Here is a 14315-nt window from a genome sequence, read left to right on the forward strand (position 1 = left end):
ATTCTCTGCCAGCAGGAGGCGCTTTTAGAGTGATAAAACTAGCGGTTTCTCCAGTAATGGCTGTAATCAAAGCAGCTCCGCTCATGAATGCTACTTTATCAGATCAAATGAAAATGCCATCGAAACTTTTCTGAAGACAGTCAATTCCCTTCAGAGATACATTCATATAAAACACCCGCGCCGTGTTATGATTTTGAAACGTGCAGTGCTCATGTTTATTCAACGAAGTCAAACGGCACAAATAAATCAATGTATGGGAAACTGGTAATGTATATCGAAATATCGGAAATGTGTTTAAAAATCATATCACCGTTATTGAAAAAAATTATATCGCGATAACATATTGATATTGAATTATTGTCCAGCCCTAATGAAAACGTACTTACAGTCTGTGAGTCAGCATTATTTGTCAGAAAACTGGCATTGTAGGCTACTCTCCCAGGAAACAGTCCTCTTCCTCCGTAAAATGCGTTGCACACACATGAATATATGGGTTAAATTGTTCTGGAACAGTGTTGTAAATACAACTTAACCACTGATTATTAGTCGTGTCCTCTTTTGGAAGGCCAAACAAAGTAGTTTCGCTTTCACAACAAAACAAACAGCGTCTCCACGACATGGCGGCAGCAAGAATACTACAGCGAGAATCAAAGTTACGCCTTCTTTCTTTGCGTGAACATTTGGGCAGCGTTATGCAAATCTTCCCACACAGTGACATAGACATGTGGGGGCGTGTTTAAACGAGGTGTTTTAGGAGGGCGTGGACGAGTCTTAACTTTTATAAAGAATATCTCTTTGGGTTTGAGACTTCAGTCTTTGCAACTTTAGGGATCTTATCTATTCACAAATAGCTTGTAACACTCCAAAGAGAAAGGAAAACTTGAAATCGCATCATATGACCCCTTTAATATGAACTATTTGATACATTTTTTATATTTGCACGTATTTGTTTCTAATCAAATAATGAATGTTTCCTGTCGCCGATTACGTTTCCCTCCAGTGGGCGTAGTTCTCAGAGTAATATAACACATTGCGCTCTAATTTTGTGTCCTTAAACGCTCGTTTTTTTTGGATCGACAGCTTATAAAAACTGAGTTCTGGGTTTTTTAGTTTGTTTGCTGTACACCTTGTCACATAGCAGCTTTTAGACATTGTTCCTTTTTTTGTTATAAACCAGAAATGACAAGGAGGCAGCTTCCCGCAATACAAATTCAATGGAGAGGGTTGGATTGTTTTCCCCCCCGGTGGGCGTGGTTTTCAGATTATGACGCGTGTCGCCCTCTGTCTCTATAAGGCAGTCTCCGTCAACAGCCGTGCCACTTTGTACAGATTCTGCGATCTGATTGTTCAGAGACTGCTTATGATTTATGGGGATTGAAAAAAAGGAGTGGGTGGACTTTTATCATTATAGGGTAGTTGTGTACACACACTGCCAACACACATTAATGTTCAAACACCATGTAAAAGTGAATTTAGCATAATAGGGGGCCCTTTAATGAAACAATGTAAAAATGATACAGTTACAATAAGAAATGAAAAATTATTGTAAATATAAAATCGCTAAGTTCATTAAAAATTACATTTATAATTTGGGTCCTGTGAAAATGTGAGCAGGGCAAGAAGAAGTCTGAACTACCGGCCTGACCAGGCAATCAGAAAAAAATCTTTACTGCTGAGCCCTGGGATTGCATCTTAAATTGTAAAATGAAGTAACCTTTGGTACTACATTCAATAGGTAGCATACCATTAAAAACAGATCTTAATGCAAAAAACTAAAATAAAAATATAGCCTAAAAATGATATAAAATAAAAATAAAAGATAAAAACATAGATTTAACAAGATTTTGTAAATAGGTCCTACCAATGAAATCATTGGATTTGCCAATGTCATAGTCCCAAACAGTCACCTCCAGGGTCTTTTTGCTGAGGTCAGCATACTTGATCTCATAGAAAAACTCCTGTAATAGGGAGAATGGAATTAGTATTTATAAAAACAAATGTGAGTTACAGAGTCTGTAAATCAGGCATTGGTCAGGTTAATCTTACTTCATTGAATTCAGGGTTGAGGGTCTTCTTTTTGACAGCTGTCTTGTGCTTTGATTTTTTGTTCTCATCTGGCTTGAGATACCTGAAATACATTGGTGATATGGAGAGAGAGAGAAAAAAGATGCATTTAGTTTGACCTTTCACTAAAGGTCAAGTTGGCTTTCTTTCAAGACTGAAGATTTGGCACAGGAATAATTCTGAAATAATTGAATTTTAGCAAAGGCTTACTTATGATGCACAGGCAGCAAAACTGTGAACACATTTGAAACAAATGCAGAATAGTGTTGTTGAATGCAACAAGTCAGTATGTCCACCAGAGGGCATTGCAGCTCTTGTATATAAAATTTGGAGGGCTGAAAGAAACAGCCATGAAAGGACAAACTCATTCATTTCAAAGGTTCATTGCAGGACATTTTCACCATTTGCTTGAATAATAATAAAAAAAATAAACGCAACCTCACTTCACTTGTCTGCTGACTTCAAGGTCATTAAATGTCTCACTGCTGCTCTACTCCTGCAATCCCTCTTAATGAGGGTCCCTTGCTCTTTTACAAAGACCACCAGACAAGCAGACTGATTAAAGAAGATCCAGGCACTGAACTCAGCAGCCTAATAATCACAACCTGTGTCTTATTTTGTAAAGCCAATAATATAAATTCCCTGGCTATTTGCATGGGCAATGGCATTGTGTATTTTTATCCATCTACGAATCAAACAAATTCATGAAAGAATTCATTGAATAATAGAATGAAAAACTGAAATAAATTAAAACCGCATCTTGTTCAAGAAAGTACAGAAATTACAGTAGACATTTAAAGTAAAAGTGAAACTTGTGAAAGGCTTGTTTCCCTCTTATTGTAACAGTCTCCCTGGAGCTCTCTTGTCAGGGAATGGCATTTGCTCCTGTAATGGCGCCTCTGGACGACTATTTTATTCAGCTTTTCCTGTGACTAAATGCATCTGCAGTTTAAAATGATAAAATGAATAAAAAGTCAATTTCATTTACTTCCCAAAAAGGTGAACATCAAGTGATATCAATCCGGGAAAACTGATCTGTGCATAGATACGCAAGATCTGAAAACTGCAGATGGAGACAAACTAATGACAGAAGATTTGCACTGCTTGTTGTCACCAGCAGAAACAACAAATTAATAATTTAGTATTCAATCTTTTGTAGAGTCAGAACCAGGCTTCATTTCACCCAACACATTCCAGTCCTCAAAATACAAATACATTTACATTTCTCCCTATCAAAGACACCGTTCTAAGCTTATGACATAACTGCATTTGTATCAAGCGTTGACTAATGGTTGCTTGTGTTTGGCAGGATAAATGAATATGCTTAGGATAACCTTACAAACATATATATGTGCACATACATACATCCACATTGTAGGTAATCATTCAGCAAACGGCAATTATCCACAGCAATTTATTGGTACATTTATTGCAGGGATAATCCCTCAGAAATTTGGGGTTAAGTGCCTTGCTCAAAAGCTCACTCCTGTGGGATAGGCTTTATGCCGAACGTCGTATGAACAAACCAGAAAACAGGTCTCATCCTATCTAGTTGTCTGAGAAAGTGTTAAGAACTTTTAAGGTAATCAGTTAACCTACCTAGTTCTTTTTATTATATGCATTTTATTCTTACTATCCAAATTATAGAAAGAAGAAAAAATAATAAAAAACATTTTGATATTAATTTGCATACGAGATGGACATCAGTTATGTTCATCTTTCAAATCTGGAAGCTTGTATCCACCCAACAAGATACTCCACCCTCAGATCAGCACTTCAAAGTCAACATGAAATAAATATTCACCCCATTTTTTAAATGCATAATTGAATTTATTAAATTTATCTGTGCATAATTTATTTTACACAGTTTTTATCATTATCATAATTTTTAATGTCACTGAACTCAAACCCAACAACAGATCTACCACTCCTCCCATTGCCTGTGGTACATCTAGGGTTGGGTATCATTTGAATTTTATCGATTCCAGTTTCCGTTTCCGATTCCGATTCTTATTGTTTTCTAGTTTCGATTCCAATAAGATAAAAAAAAATCCAACAAAAAAATTAATTAATCGAACATTTAGATTTCCAACATATTTATTCTGTCTTTTTACAAAGCATTCTGTTGCAGCTGAATAACATGAGCAAAAATCAGCAGCCTACAGAACGCTTAGGCCTACAAGAGGAACATTTGCCTATGGTTTTAACAAAAATATCACAGCAAAAACAGCTAGACTAACATAACTTTCAAACATTAAATTGTTAAAGACAAGTAAACAGTCAGTAATAAAATAGGAACAAACAAATCAATTAGCATTAGCATAAATAAATATTAACAAATATATTAACACATTTCAAGCAGGCTTTAACTACTTTCCATTGAAAGAAGTTGGCAACAGTGGCTGGGAACCTGCACCGGGACTGTGGTTCTCTGTGCTCGCGCTTCAGATGTGTCCATGGCACACAAACAGTGCGCAAGTTCTTTCCCTTCCTGCGCTTAAATCATAAAAAAAATCACATTTGAATGCAAACGGGGAATCATTAAGTGGAATCGAAATGCACGTGTCTTATCGAATACCCGGTTATGGGAAATTTAAAAACTGGTTCTAAAATGGAACCGGTTCTCGATACCCAACCCTAGGTACATCTAACCTAGGTAAAGAAAAAAAAAAATTACCCGTTATTCGTAATTTTGACAACAGTGTTAATGTATTCTGACTTAAAGGAGCCATATTATGCCCCTTTTTACAATATGTAATATAAGTTTCTGGTGTCCCCAGAATATGTCTGTGAAATTTCAGCTCAATATACTCCACAGATCATTTATTATATCATTTTGAAAATGCCTATTTTGAGTGGAAGCAGAAACACGCTGATTTTCGGGCATGTCTCTTTAAATGCAAATGAGCTGCTGCTCCCCGCCCCCTTTTCCAGAATAGAGCTGCGCCATTACAGCTTGTACCTGCTAAAAAACATCTGTTTTGGTTCTGATTATCAATGTTTATCGCGCTGAAATCGTGCATTATAAACCATATGAGTTTAAACTTCTGATATACGGTTTTCTGAGTGCACACGTACAGAAAGCGGCTGTCACAGAATGTGAGTATAAAACTAAGTTCTCATTCACACACAAATTTACATTAAAAACACACGAGTTACAAAAACAGTCGGTTATGTCTGTGAAGGTAAACAGCTGGGATCGCATGTTTATTTTAGATCTGTGTGGCAGCAGCAATATTCAGTAAATAAATCAATAAATCCACTGCTCTCTTGTCTCCTCTGAGGCTGGGACTCTAAACAGTGTTCTGTGCTCGTCGGTGCTGCCAAAGCCAGAACAGTTAGCATGTTTTGCTCAAACTTTCGCCATGGCATTAGTACACCGTTGTCGCTTGCGAAATCAAAATGACGTTGCCGTGGGTGGAAACTTACAGATTAAGGGGCGGTAATATTATAATGAGATCTCTTTGCCACGTCACCAAGGGAGCGAAATCAGACGCGCTCGTTTTCTCAGACACTTGCAGAAAAAAGCAAAACAAAGTTACTGGGTTAATCTTTTCCACGTTTTCTTGGTTGGTAGATGCACCGGAGACCAGATAATAGCACTTAAAACCTGGAAAAGTCAGATTTTCATGATATGTCACCTTTAAATGCACAAAAAGATCCTGTCTTATTGTTATACCACAGATTTGAGTCGACTAGCTTTACTAAATTCAGCAACTGGAAGCTGAATTTCCTTTGATATCTGTAATTTACATACTCATGCACGGATCTTCTGTTTCATAGGAAATGTTTTCACTAAAGCAAATTATGTGGATTCTGATTATTTTAGTATTTTTGCACATAAACAGTTGCATTGTGCTTTTGGTACAGGAAAAAAAAGCTATTGTACTACAAGTGAAACAGAAAACAGAAAATCGGACAGATGATAGTGGGGGGGGGTATGACTTACGTTTTAACATAGGGGTCAGAGAAGCCATTGGCATCCATGGCAGCGAGATGGGCACAGCGGATGATGCCCACCACTAAGCCAGACTTCTGAGAGCTGTACTTCAGAGAGATCATGATGCGCCCTCGCTCCTCCAGAGACTTGTCATCTGTTTTGTCGATCTGTTTTGAGACACACACACACACATCGACAAATAGAAAACACAGCCGTCAGTCCAATGTCTAAGAACTATAAAGAAAAGGATGGATGTAGCTTGTACATAATATAAATAAATATATATTTAAATGAAAATGCCGTGAATCTGGTTGCATTATCAACTCATAAACAGGCAGAAAATTCTATTAAAACATAAGTGTTTTGTCCCAGTAGATAATTTATTAATTCACTCAATTAGTTTTGTGCACCACTCTCTTCTTTCCAGTGTTTTCTTGTCTAGACATTTTATGGCAATGCAGAACCAGAGCTGAGATTATCTCAACTGTTGAATGTGAGGTAAATCTTCTCTCTCTCTCACTGTCTCAGAACTTTGTGGACCCACCAAACCGTCAAGCATGAAGTTAATTAGCTGTGGAGGAGGCATCTCTGTTCATCCCCCACACACTGCTGTCTCATTTCCGTCCCCACTGGAGATCACACACTCACATACACACACACTCACATACACATTACAGAGTCTCTTCACACAACAAACACGCTTTGTACTGTTTGCCAGCTGGTGGAGTCACACTCAGGCCTAAGAGCAGATCCCAAGTCAGTCTTTGTGTTTAACTTTTGTCACCTCTACCTGTACTGCAGTCCTGAGAGCAGATCCCAGATCAGTCTGTGTGCTGATCTTTCAGGTGGGTGACAGATATTAGATGGGAGTGAATAGAGCTGAAAACTACTTACACAACTTTTAAAAACTTGCTGGGAAATCTCAAAATTTCAGGCTTGGAGAGGATTTCATACCTGTCAAATGTAATTTTAATGTCATTTTTTAAGTTGAAAGACTGATCAAAATTGGTTGTGCTTTTTAAAACTGACTCATGAAAAGAAAAAAAAAAGAAAAAAAAAAAAGAAAAAAAAAACCTAAAGACTTTTGGGGAACGTTTGTCATTACATAACAGTCCCAGTCCTGTAATTTGATTGACTAAGCAGTGTCCTACAAGACTGATTTTATTTATTTAAATATATACTGTTTTTGTCACTCTGCTTGTCTGTGTTTGTACTTCCAGACACACTGTCAGTCTGTTCATTAGGGGCATTCAGTCCATAAAGCTGCGGATGTTCTGCATACCCAAGCCATTTAAAGAATGAGTTCAGGGACTGTCTAAATATTAACATTACTATAAATCCCATTGTCATTCCAGGTGGAACATCAGGCTTGCATAATAAAATGCTTGGAATAAGTATGTAACGGTCTGTAAATTATTTCTTTGCCAAACAACAGTAATTTTGTGCAATTTTTTGCTGGTTATGGAGGTTTGGAGGAGTTTATCTCCAACCCTAATTAAACACATCTGAACCAGCTAATCAAGATGTTCAGACTCACTAGAAACCTCCAGGCAACTGTTTTGAAGTTGGTTGGAGCTAAACTCTGCAGGACGTTGACCCTTTAGGTGAAGGTTTGGACACCCCTGAATACAAGTGAGTGGACCCACAACAGCTCACCCAAATTCATGAGAATTCATATAGATATGAATTGTCATTATTGTATGGCATTTTCATTGGTTTGTTGGCAATGTGGGTGATTTAATGCGTGAGAAAAGCTGTCCGTAAATTGCTAGCCCAGACAGAAAAATGTGCTGTTGCTGCCAGATCTTGCCAGATGTTTTGGCCTTTTTGCCTTTATTTTGATGGGAGAGTAAATACTGACAGGAAGCGAAGTGGGAGAGAGAGTGAGTGGGATTGGGAAAGATCCACAAGCTGGGACTCAAACTTGGGACAAACACGGACTCTGCCACGAGGATATCAGTGCTGACTCAAAAATCATATTTGACGCAAAACGAACTTGACTAAATGAACAGAAATGAACAAAACAGTCGTTACGGTATATTTTCATTTGCAAAGCAAAGCATATTTTGAAAGTCCACTGAAAACATATCTTCTCATTTTTGGCACAGACAGAGTATGTTTGTCACGATCTGCACAGGAAAACAAAGATTGAGGATCCAAATGCAGAATAATCCAAAACTGTAATCCATAATCAGGCATAAGGTCATACACAGGGCAGTCTGTCCAAGCAAGAGCACAGAACTGCAGTGACACAATACAAGACTAAGCAACGAATGACTGAGGGAACAGTTTATTTGTGACATTTGCCTTAAATTGATTTCTAGGACATTTTTTTACTTTATGAAGGGCAATATATTCCAAACCTTATTAAATGTACGTGTCATAATTTACATCAAATTCTTAAATTTTATTAATACATTCAGTTATATAAGTTAATATTCAGTTAATAAGACACTGTATGGTTGTTACCATTCAAAGGAAATTAGTATTAACAAACTCCATCTTTCCACTGCAGAGGAAACACAGAAGCTGCATTGAAAGTACCATTTAGATGTATTTACTCAGACTGTTTACTCAGTTCCTCCAAGATTTCCAGGGACTTTTTTCAGATTTTTGTGGCCTAAAATGACTGACTTTGCTGTGGCTTTTCTCAAAATTTGCGGTGATATTTGCGGCATTTCTTATTTTTTTGCAGTGAAAATATACCACAGACAAGATTCTTCTAACATTATGACTTTTCTGACTTCGAGAACCAATGCAGGGCTCCAGACTAACATTTGAGGACACCAGCACCAGTGCCAGTTCTACAGAAGGTGGCACCAACACCTGACAGTAAAGCACTCACCCCAATCGCACATGTACATCTCGGAGTTGTCTATTTGATGTCTGCATTTCATATGCAAGATGTATTTTTTAGAGTGTTTGCTCATCTGCAATACGTCTCTAAGACGTTTCCTGTCAGATGTCAAATAGACATTTTTTAGAATGCATGTAAAACAGCTTCTGAGACGTTTATCAGATTACACAGCAGATGTTTCCCAGATCTTTAGCAGACGTCTTACAGATGTGCTTGTGCTGTCTTGGGTAGTTGAGATGCAGATAAAATTAACTTTTATTACTGTCATTCATAATGTCTAAATATAATTTAATAAATAAAAAAAATATTTATTAGGGAGTGGAAATGGCTAATAAGCCTATAAGTACTTCTCTGCAGCCATCTACTAGTGGTAATTTAATGTCTTTTATTTTTAAATAAGTGTTTGCTTTCTTACATCATGAAACTTTTAGTTTTATAAATGGGGGCAATACTTAAATTCGGTAATATTTAAAGCTGTGAAGTGCTGGGAAAAGTTGTGTCAGGCATTTAAAAGCACTCGAAAACATTAGACCATTTCTGCCACAAGTTGTTCAGTTTTAAATCCATGGTGAATGGTGGTGATTTGTGTTTATTCAACAAGGTTTTTCCTGGTTTCCACATCAGTGGCGTTTGTTCTGATATCTGTAGCTTTAACAGAATTCTGCGCCGAATGGGAATGCTTCTCACAAGATTTCACAGAGATGTTATTGATTCTGCGGTGAATTCGACTGCTTTCTTCACTGTATCTCCCAGCGCTGTGTATAACGGTGTCGCGTGTAGTGATGTCCGGTTCGCGAACGAATCTTTCTATTTAACCGGATCTTCTTAGTGAACCGGTCAAACCAGTTCACCAAATCGAACTGAATCGGTTCGTGACTCCAGAACACACTAATCCACAAATGACTTAAGTTATTCGGTTTATAAACGTGCCTCTGGCGTGAAATAAACCAATATCCCGAGTTATTCAGTTACTCCAACAGTACATTGACTGAACCGCTGTGAAAAGAGAACTGATGATGGGATGAGCACGAGCAGAGCAGCTGATAGACTGAGCATGAGTGCAGCGAACGTACACGCCCACTGCTAGCGGTTCTTGTTCTCGAGTCAAGAACCGGTTGCATCGGTTTTCGGATCACCGGTACACTGAACCGAGAACCATTTCTTTCGGACACATCCGATTTGAGAACCGATGAGCTGATGATACTGCGCATGCGTGCGAACTTATGAGCTGATGATACTGCGCATGCTTGTACTTTTTCAAGAGGACGAAAGCATGTTATTCAAGTATTTTATTAAACATCAGAAAGTGTGATAATATAAATATATATATATATATTTTTTAAGATGAATGTATCTAATCTGTGTACTTTGTTCAGTTGAGGATTCTGTTAGGTAATAGGCCCAAGCAGATAAACGAGTAGCACGGATTCGTTCCGCTTTCGGTTCGTTTGTCCAATGTAGCTCTTGTAAATTATGATGAGAACGCAAGGCTGTTCATTCCATTTTTGGAACCTTTCTTTGACTGAATGCGCATTGCGATGAAGTCACGGGACACGTCTAAGCCCAAAATCTGCAGCAATTATGAAAATTTGCGAGCTCTTGCGAAAATTGCGGAGTTTGCTTGATTTTGCGAAAAATTCAGCGATCGCTGAATCGCAAAATCCTGGAGGGACTGTTTAAAGCTGCAGTCCGTAACTCTTTTTGGTTAAAAATGATCCTAAATCAATGGATGGATGGATAGATGGGCGAAGATGGCGGCGCGTTCACACGCTGCGGCTTCTCTCTCTCCCGACAGAAAGGTGTTTTCGTGTTTTTTGTCTTGTGAGTCGCAGTGTTTTTGTACGTATTCGTCGCGTCTATCTGTCTCTAATTTGAGTGGTACGGGTAGGTTTTCGCAGGAAATTCGAGCATGCTGCTGCGTCATTACATCACGTCTGTAAACATAAAGAAGTTGTCCCGGCTACTAGGCTTTATTGCATGTGAGGATCCTGCAGGTGGCAGATCATTTGTAGCCTTTTCTCACAGCAGCTAGAATAATTAAATGTATCAATTTGATGGCGGATTGTAATCCAGAAAGGATTATGTGTTTATGAAACACATTTAAATTAAATTAAATTCCAGTTTTAAATGTGTTTCTGATTACAGATAGTCTGGGATTACACAAGATTTGTATTTTAAAGACAACCAGTTCGAAGGGAGCATAATTTGCTTTTTGGGTTAAAATAATTTCTTAATATGAAATTCGAATGGTATGACAATTAGAGATTGGACTGTCCAGAAATTGAAATCTACACACTAATACACACTATACTTATAGTCACGCAATCCTGATGTTGTTAACATTAATAATTTGAGAATAAAGTATAACAATAAGAATAATTTGCACGGTTTGATGTGATATGAGCTAATCGATCGTTAGATTAAATCACGTGTTTCTGATTACAGATAGTCTGGGATTACACAAGATTTGTATTTTAAAGACAACCAGTTCGAAGGGAGCATAATTTGCTTTTTGGGTAAAATAATTTCTTAATATGAAATTCGAATGGTATGACAATTAGAGATTGGACTGTCCAGAAATTGAAATCTACACACTAATACACACTATACTTATAGTCACGCAATCCTGATGTTGTTAACATTAATAATTTGAGAATAAAGTATAACAATAAGAATAATTTGCACGGTTTGATGTGATATGAGCTAACCGATCTTTAGATTAAATCACCATTGGTAGCACGATTTATTGTAATGCTTTTTTCCTCAGTTGGTCAGAACAAATGTGGTAGACTTGTTACTTACTTGTTCAGATGATAATATATGTTGAAAATTCTTATTTGGGTCATATTCCAAGACATAGGCTAGAATCTGTGATTGCGAAGTACAGTAAATATCCACACCGGTGCGTGACTGACTGCCACACATACTCCTCAAAACATTAGATTAATCCGCGCTGGAGCCGTGCCGGAGCACAACCCACGCAAGTAAGATAATTCCGCACACAGCTGCAATTGCAGGTTTTCAAACAGAGATGGCGTCAAAGAGGCAAAACTTGGACTGCAGCTTTAATGAAGATAAGAGGTTCAATAAATGCACAGTAAACACAGTAAAATTGCAAATGCATAAATAATGTTATAAGATTAATGCTAAAAATACAAATATGAAATGTTGGAAAAATGCAATGGCACGTTTAAATATGAAACCAAACCACCAGTAGGTGGCGGCAAGTCACTGTCTTAATGAGTGAGTCATTGATTCAACCGATTTGTTCAAACAGCTGATTCATTCAATGAGTGAAGCAAGTGACTGTCTTTATGAATGGCTCACTGAATCATTGACTCACCCGATTTGTTAAAAAATGCTGAATCATTCAGTAACGAAACACTGTTGTTTGTTGCTCGGAGATGTGCAATTGTTCTGCTGTGGCTTTGCTTAGAACTATTTTCGTTAGCGAAATGGAGCAAAAATCATGTTCAAAATTTAATCATGTTACTTGTCCGGGTGGGCAAGTAAAATTCTCTTTCACTTGCACCTTCACAAAATCCACATGTCCCGGACCAAGCAGACACGCGTTAATGTCAAGCCCTGATTAAGAAACAAAACACCACAACATTGCGTTGTTTGGAGACGTGTAATGTTTAATTCTGTTTTGACTTCATTTGGAACTACAGCCAAATTCAGAACAACAGCATTCTTGCTCATGTGATATTGCTTAAGTAGAGGATAGATGCATGATAAAGAAGGGGAATTGTACATCCAGCTGATTGTTATCACAGAATAAACCCTGACAGCGTGATCAGGACCCTGACGCAAAGTTATAATGTATACTAGCTGGATGTACATTATCCCACTTATTACATGGCTACCTGGCACACAAGTAAAAACTGTACACAAAATATTGATTTGTGTTCCTAGCAAGAGGCTTTAAGCCAAGACAAATGAACCTTGGAATGTTGAGACTAGCCAAACAGAATCAAATGTTTCAGAGAGCTGTGTAATTTAACACTAAAATAAAACATTCTATCAGTTCAAAGTTGATTCAATCAGCTACTGATAATGTCTAGGTTTATATGACCCCTGTCTTTCAAGCAAGACACTTTATAAAAGATACGTTACGAGATCAACCCCCACTTAATACCTGCTCATCCTGTCAATCCATGGAGCACTTTGACACAGTAATCATACCTTAAAACCTACATCCACTGCCCTAAAATGAAGAAGACATGCCTACAATGAAGTGTGTCGAATTGCTTTCCTCAACATTTTCCTTCTTCTGCTAGGCCATATAAAGCAGTAGTTTGTGCTGATCCTAACAGAGCTGCGCACCTTAAGGCACTGTACTGATGAAAGATTTCCTGCTGAGCTATAGCTTTAGTTTATGACTGGAGTACAACATTTCAGATATAAGGTATGGTCCAGGTATACTAACACACGTGTGGGACTGTGTCCTTCATACATTCATGGTTGTATACTTCCAGTGAAACAAAAACGTATTCCCTCGAGTAGGGGTCGACCGATTATCGGCGCCGATATTAAGCATTTTTATGATTATCGGTATCGGTCATTTTCAAAACCGATTCACCGATAAAATAACTGAATTTTGAAACGCGCTATTTGGCTCTGATGCAGCCTGTCAGAACTCACCACTCTGTGGCCTAAAGCAATCTCCGCCCATCGCCCATCTGATTTGTTGGGAGTCACGAGTCCGACCAATCAATGCGGAATTCACTCTCACTCCGAAAGCACTTGCTAACTAGAGCTGCTTCAGTGATCACGCATCAGTTGTCTCTCAAAGGTAAGGCAGCAGCAGACGTTGTTTAATTTGCAATAAATCACAATCCACTAACGTTACACTGAAGTTGTAAAACACCTCAATATTATCTATGATTTCTGCGATGCAGAAAATGTGGACGGAATTGCGGAATTCAGTCATATAAATGGAATTTACTGTTTGGATGAATTAATCAAAAGTAGGTCAGTACACTTAAATAGAGTCGCGATATGGACTAGTATCTGTAAATATTACATTTACTGAAAAGTTATCTCTCAATTCTGATTGGTTGATTGGAATGATGTTCCAGGATCAACAAGGATGTTGATCCAGGAACATGTTGTACTTGGTCAAATCACGCTCACCCTTGTGGAGGTATATATATACAAACTCATTCTCTGCCAGCAGGAGGCGATGTTGGAGTGGTAGAGATCAAGGTTTCCCCGGTAACGCTGTACACAAAGCAGCGCTCCACTTACAAATGCTGCTTTATCAGATAATACATGCAAGATGAAATGAAAATGACATCCAAAATTTTCTGAAGACAGTCGGGTTCCTTCAGAAATACATTGATATAAAAACACCCGCACCGGGTTTCAATTTTGAAACGTGCCTTCAACGAAACGTTAAAGCCTTTTGGGAAATCTATTTGTGGCGGTCAGTTTTGATATTGTGGCGGGCGC

At 38.0% G+C, this 14315-nt stretch overlaps 1 protein-coding gene across 2 annotated transcripts in view; it reads right to left on the reverse strand.

The window, feature by feature from the left end:
• The window catches only part of LOC107681901 (double C2-like domain-containing protein beta), a 104710-nt gene that overhangs the window by 2997 nt on the left and 87398 nt on the right, over window positions 1-14315 (reverse strand). For both annotated transcript variants that reach the window (XM_016478273.1, XM_016478272.1), the window contains 3 exons: window positions 6014-6171; window positions 2047-2128; window positions 1862-1958 (listed from right to left, as the gene is read on the reverse strand). In XM_016478273.1, the coding sequence (XP_016333759.1) occupies window positions 1862-1958; window positions 2047-2128; window positions 6014-6171 (337 nt within the window). The remainder of the gene's footprint in view (window positions 1-1861; window positions 1959-2046; window positions 2129-6013; window positions 6172-14315) is intronic.

Source organism: Sinocyclocheilus anshuiensis, unplaced genomic scaffold (assembly GCF_001515605.1).
Source record: "Sinocyclocheilus anshuiensis isolate Anshui unplaced genomic scaffold, SAMN03320099.WGS_v1.1 scaffold2571, whole genome shotgun sequence".
Classification (NCBI taxonomy): domain Eukaryota; kingdom Metazoa; phylum Chordata; class Actinopteri; order Cypriniformes; family Cyprinidae; genus Sinocyclocheilus; species Sinocyclocheilus anshuiensis.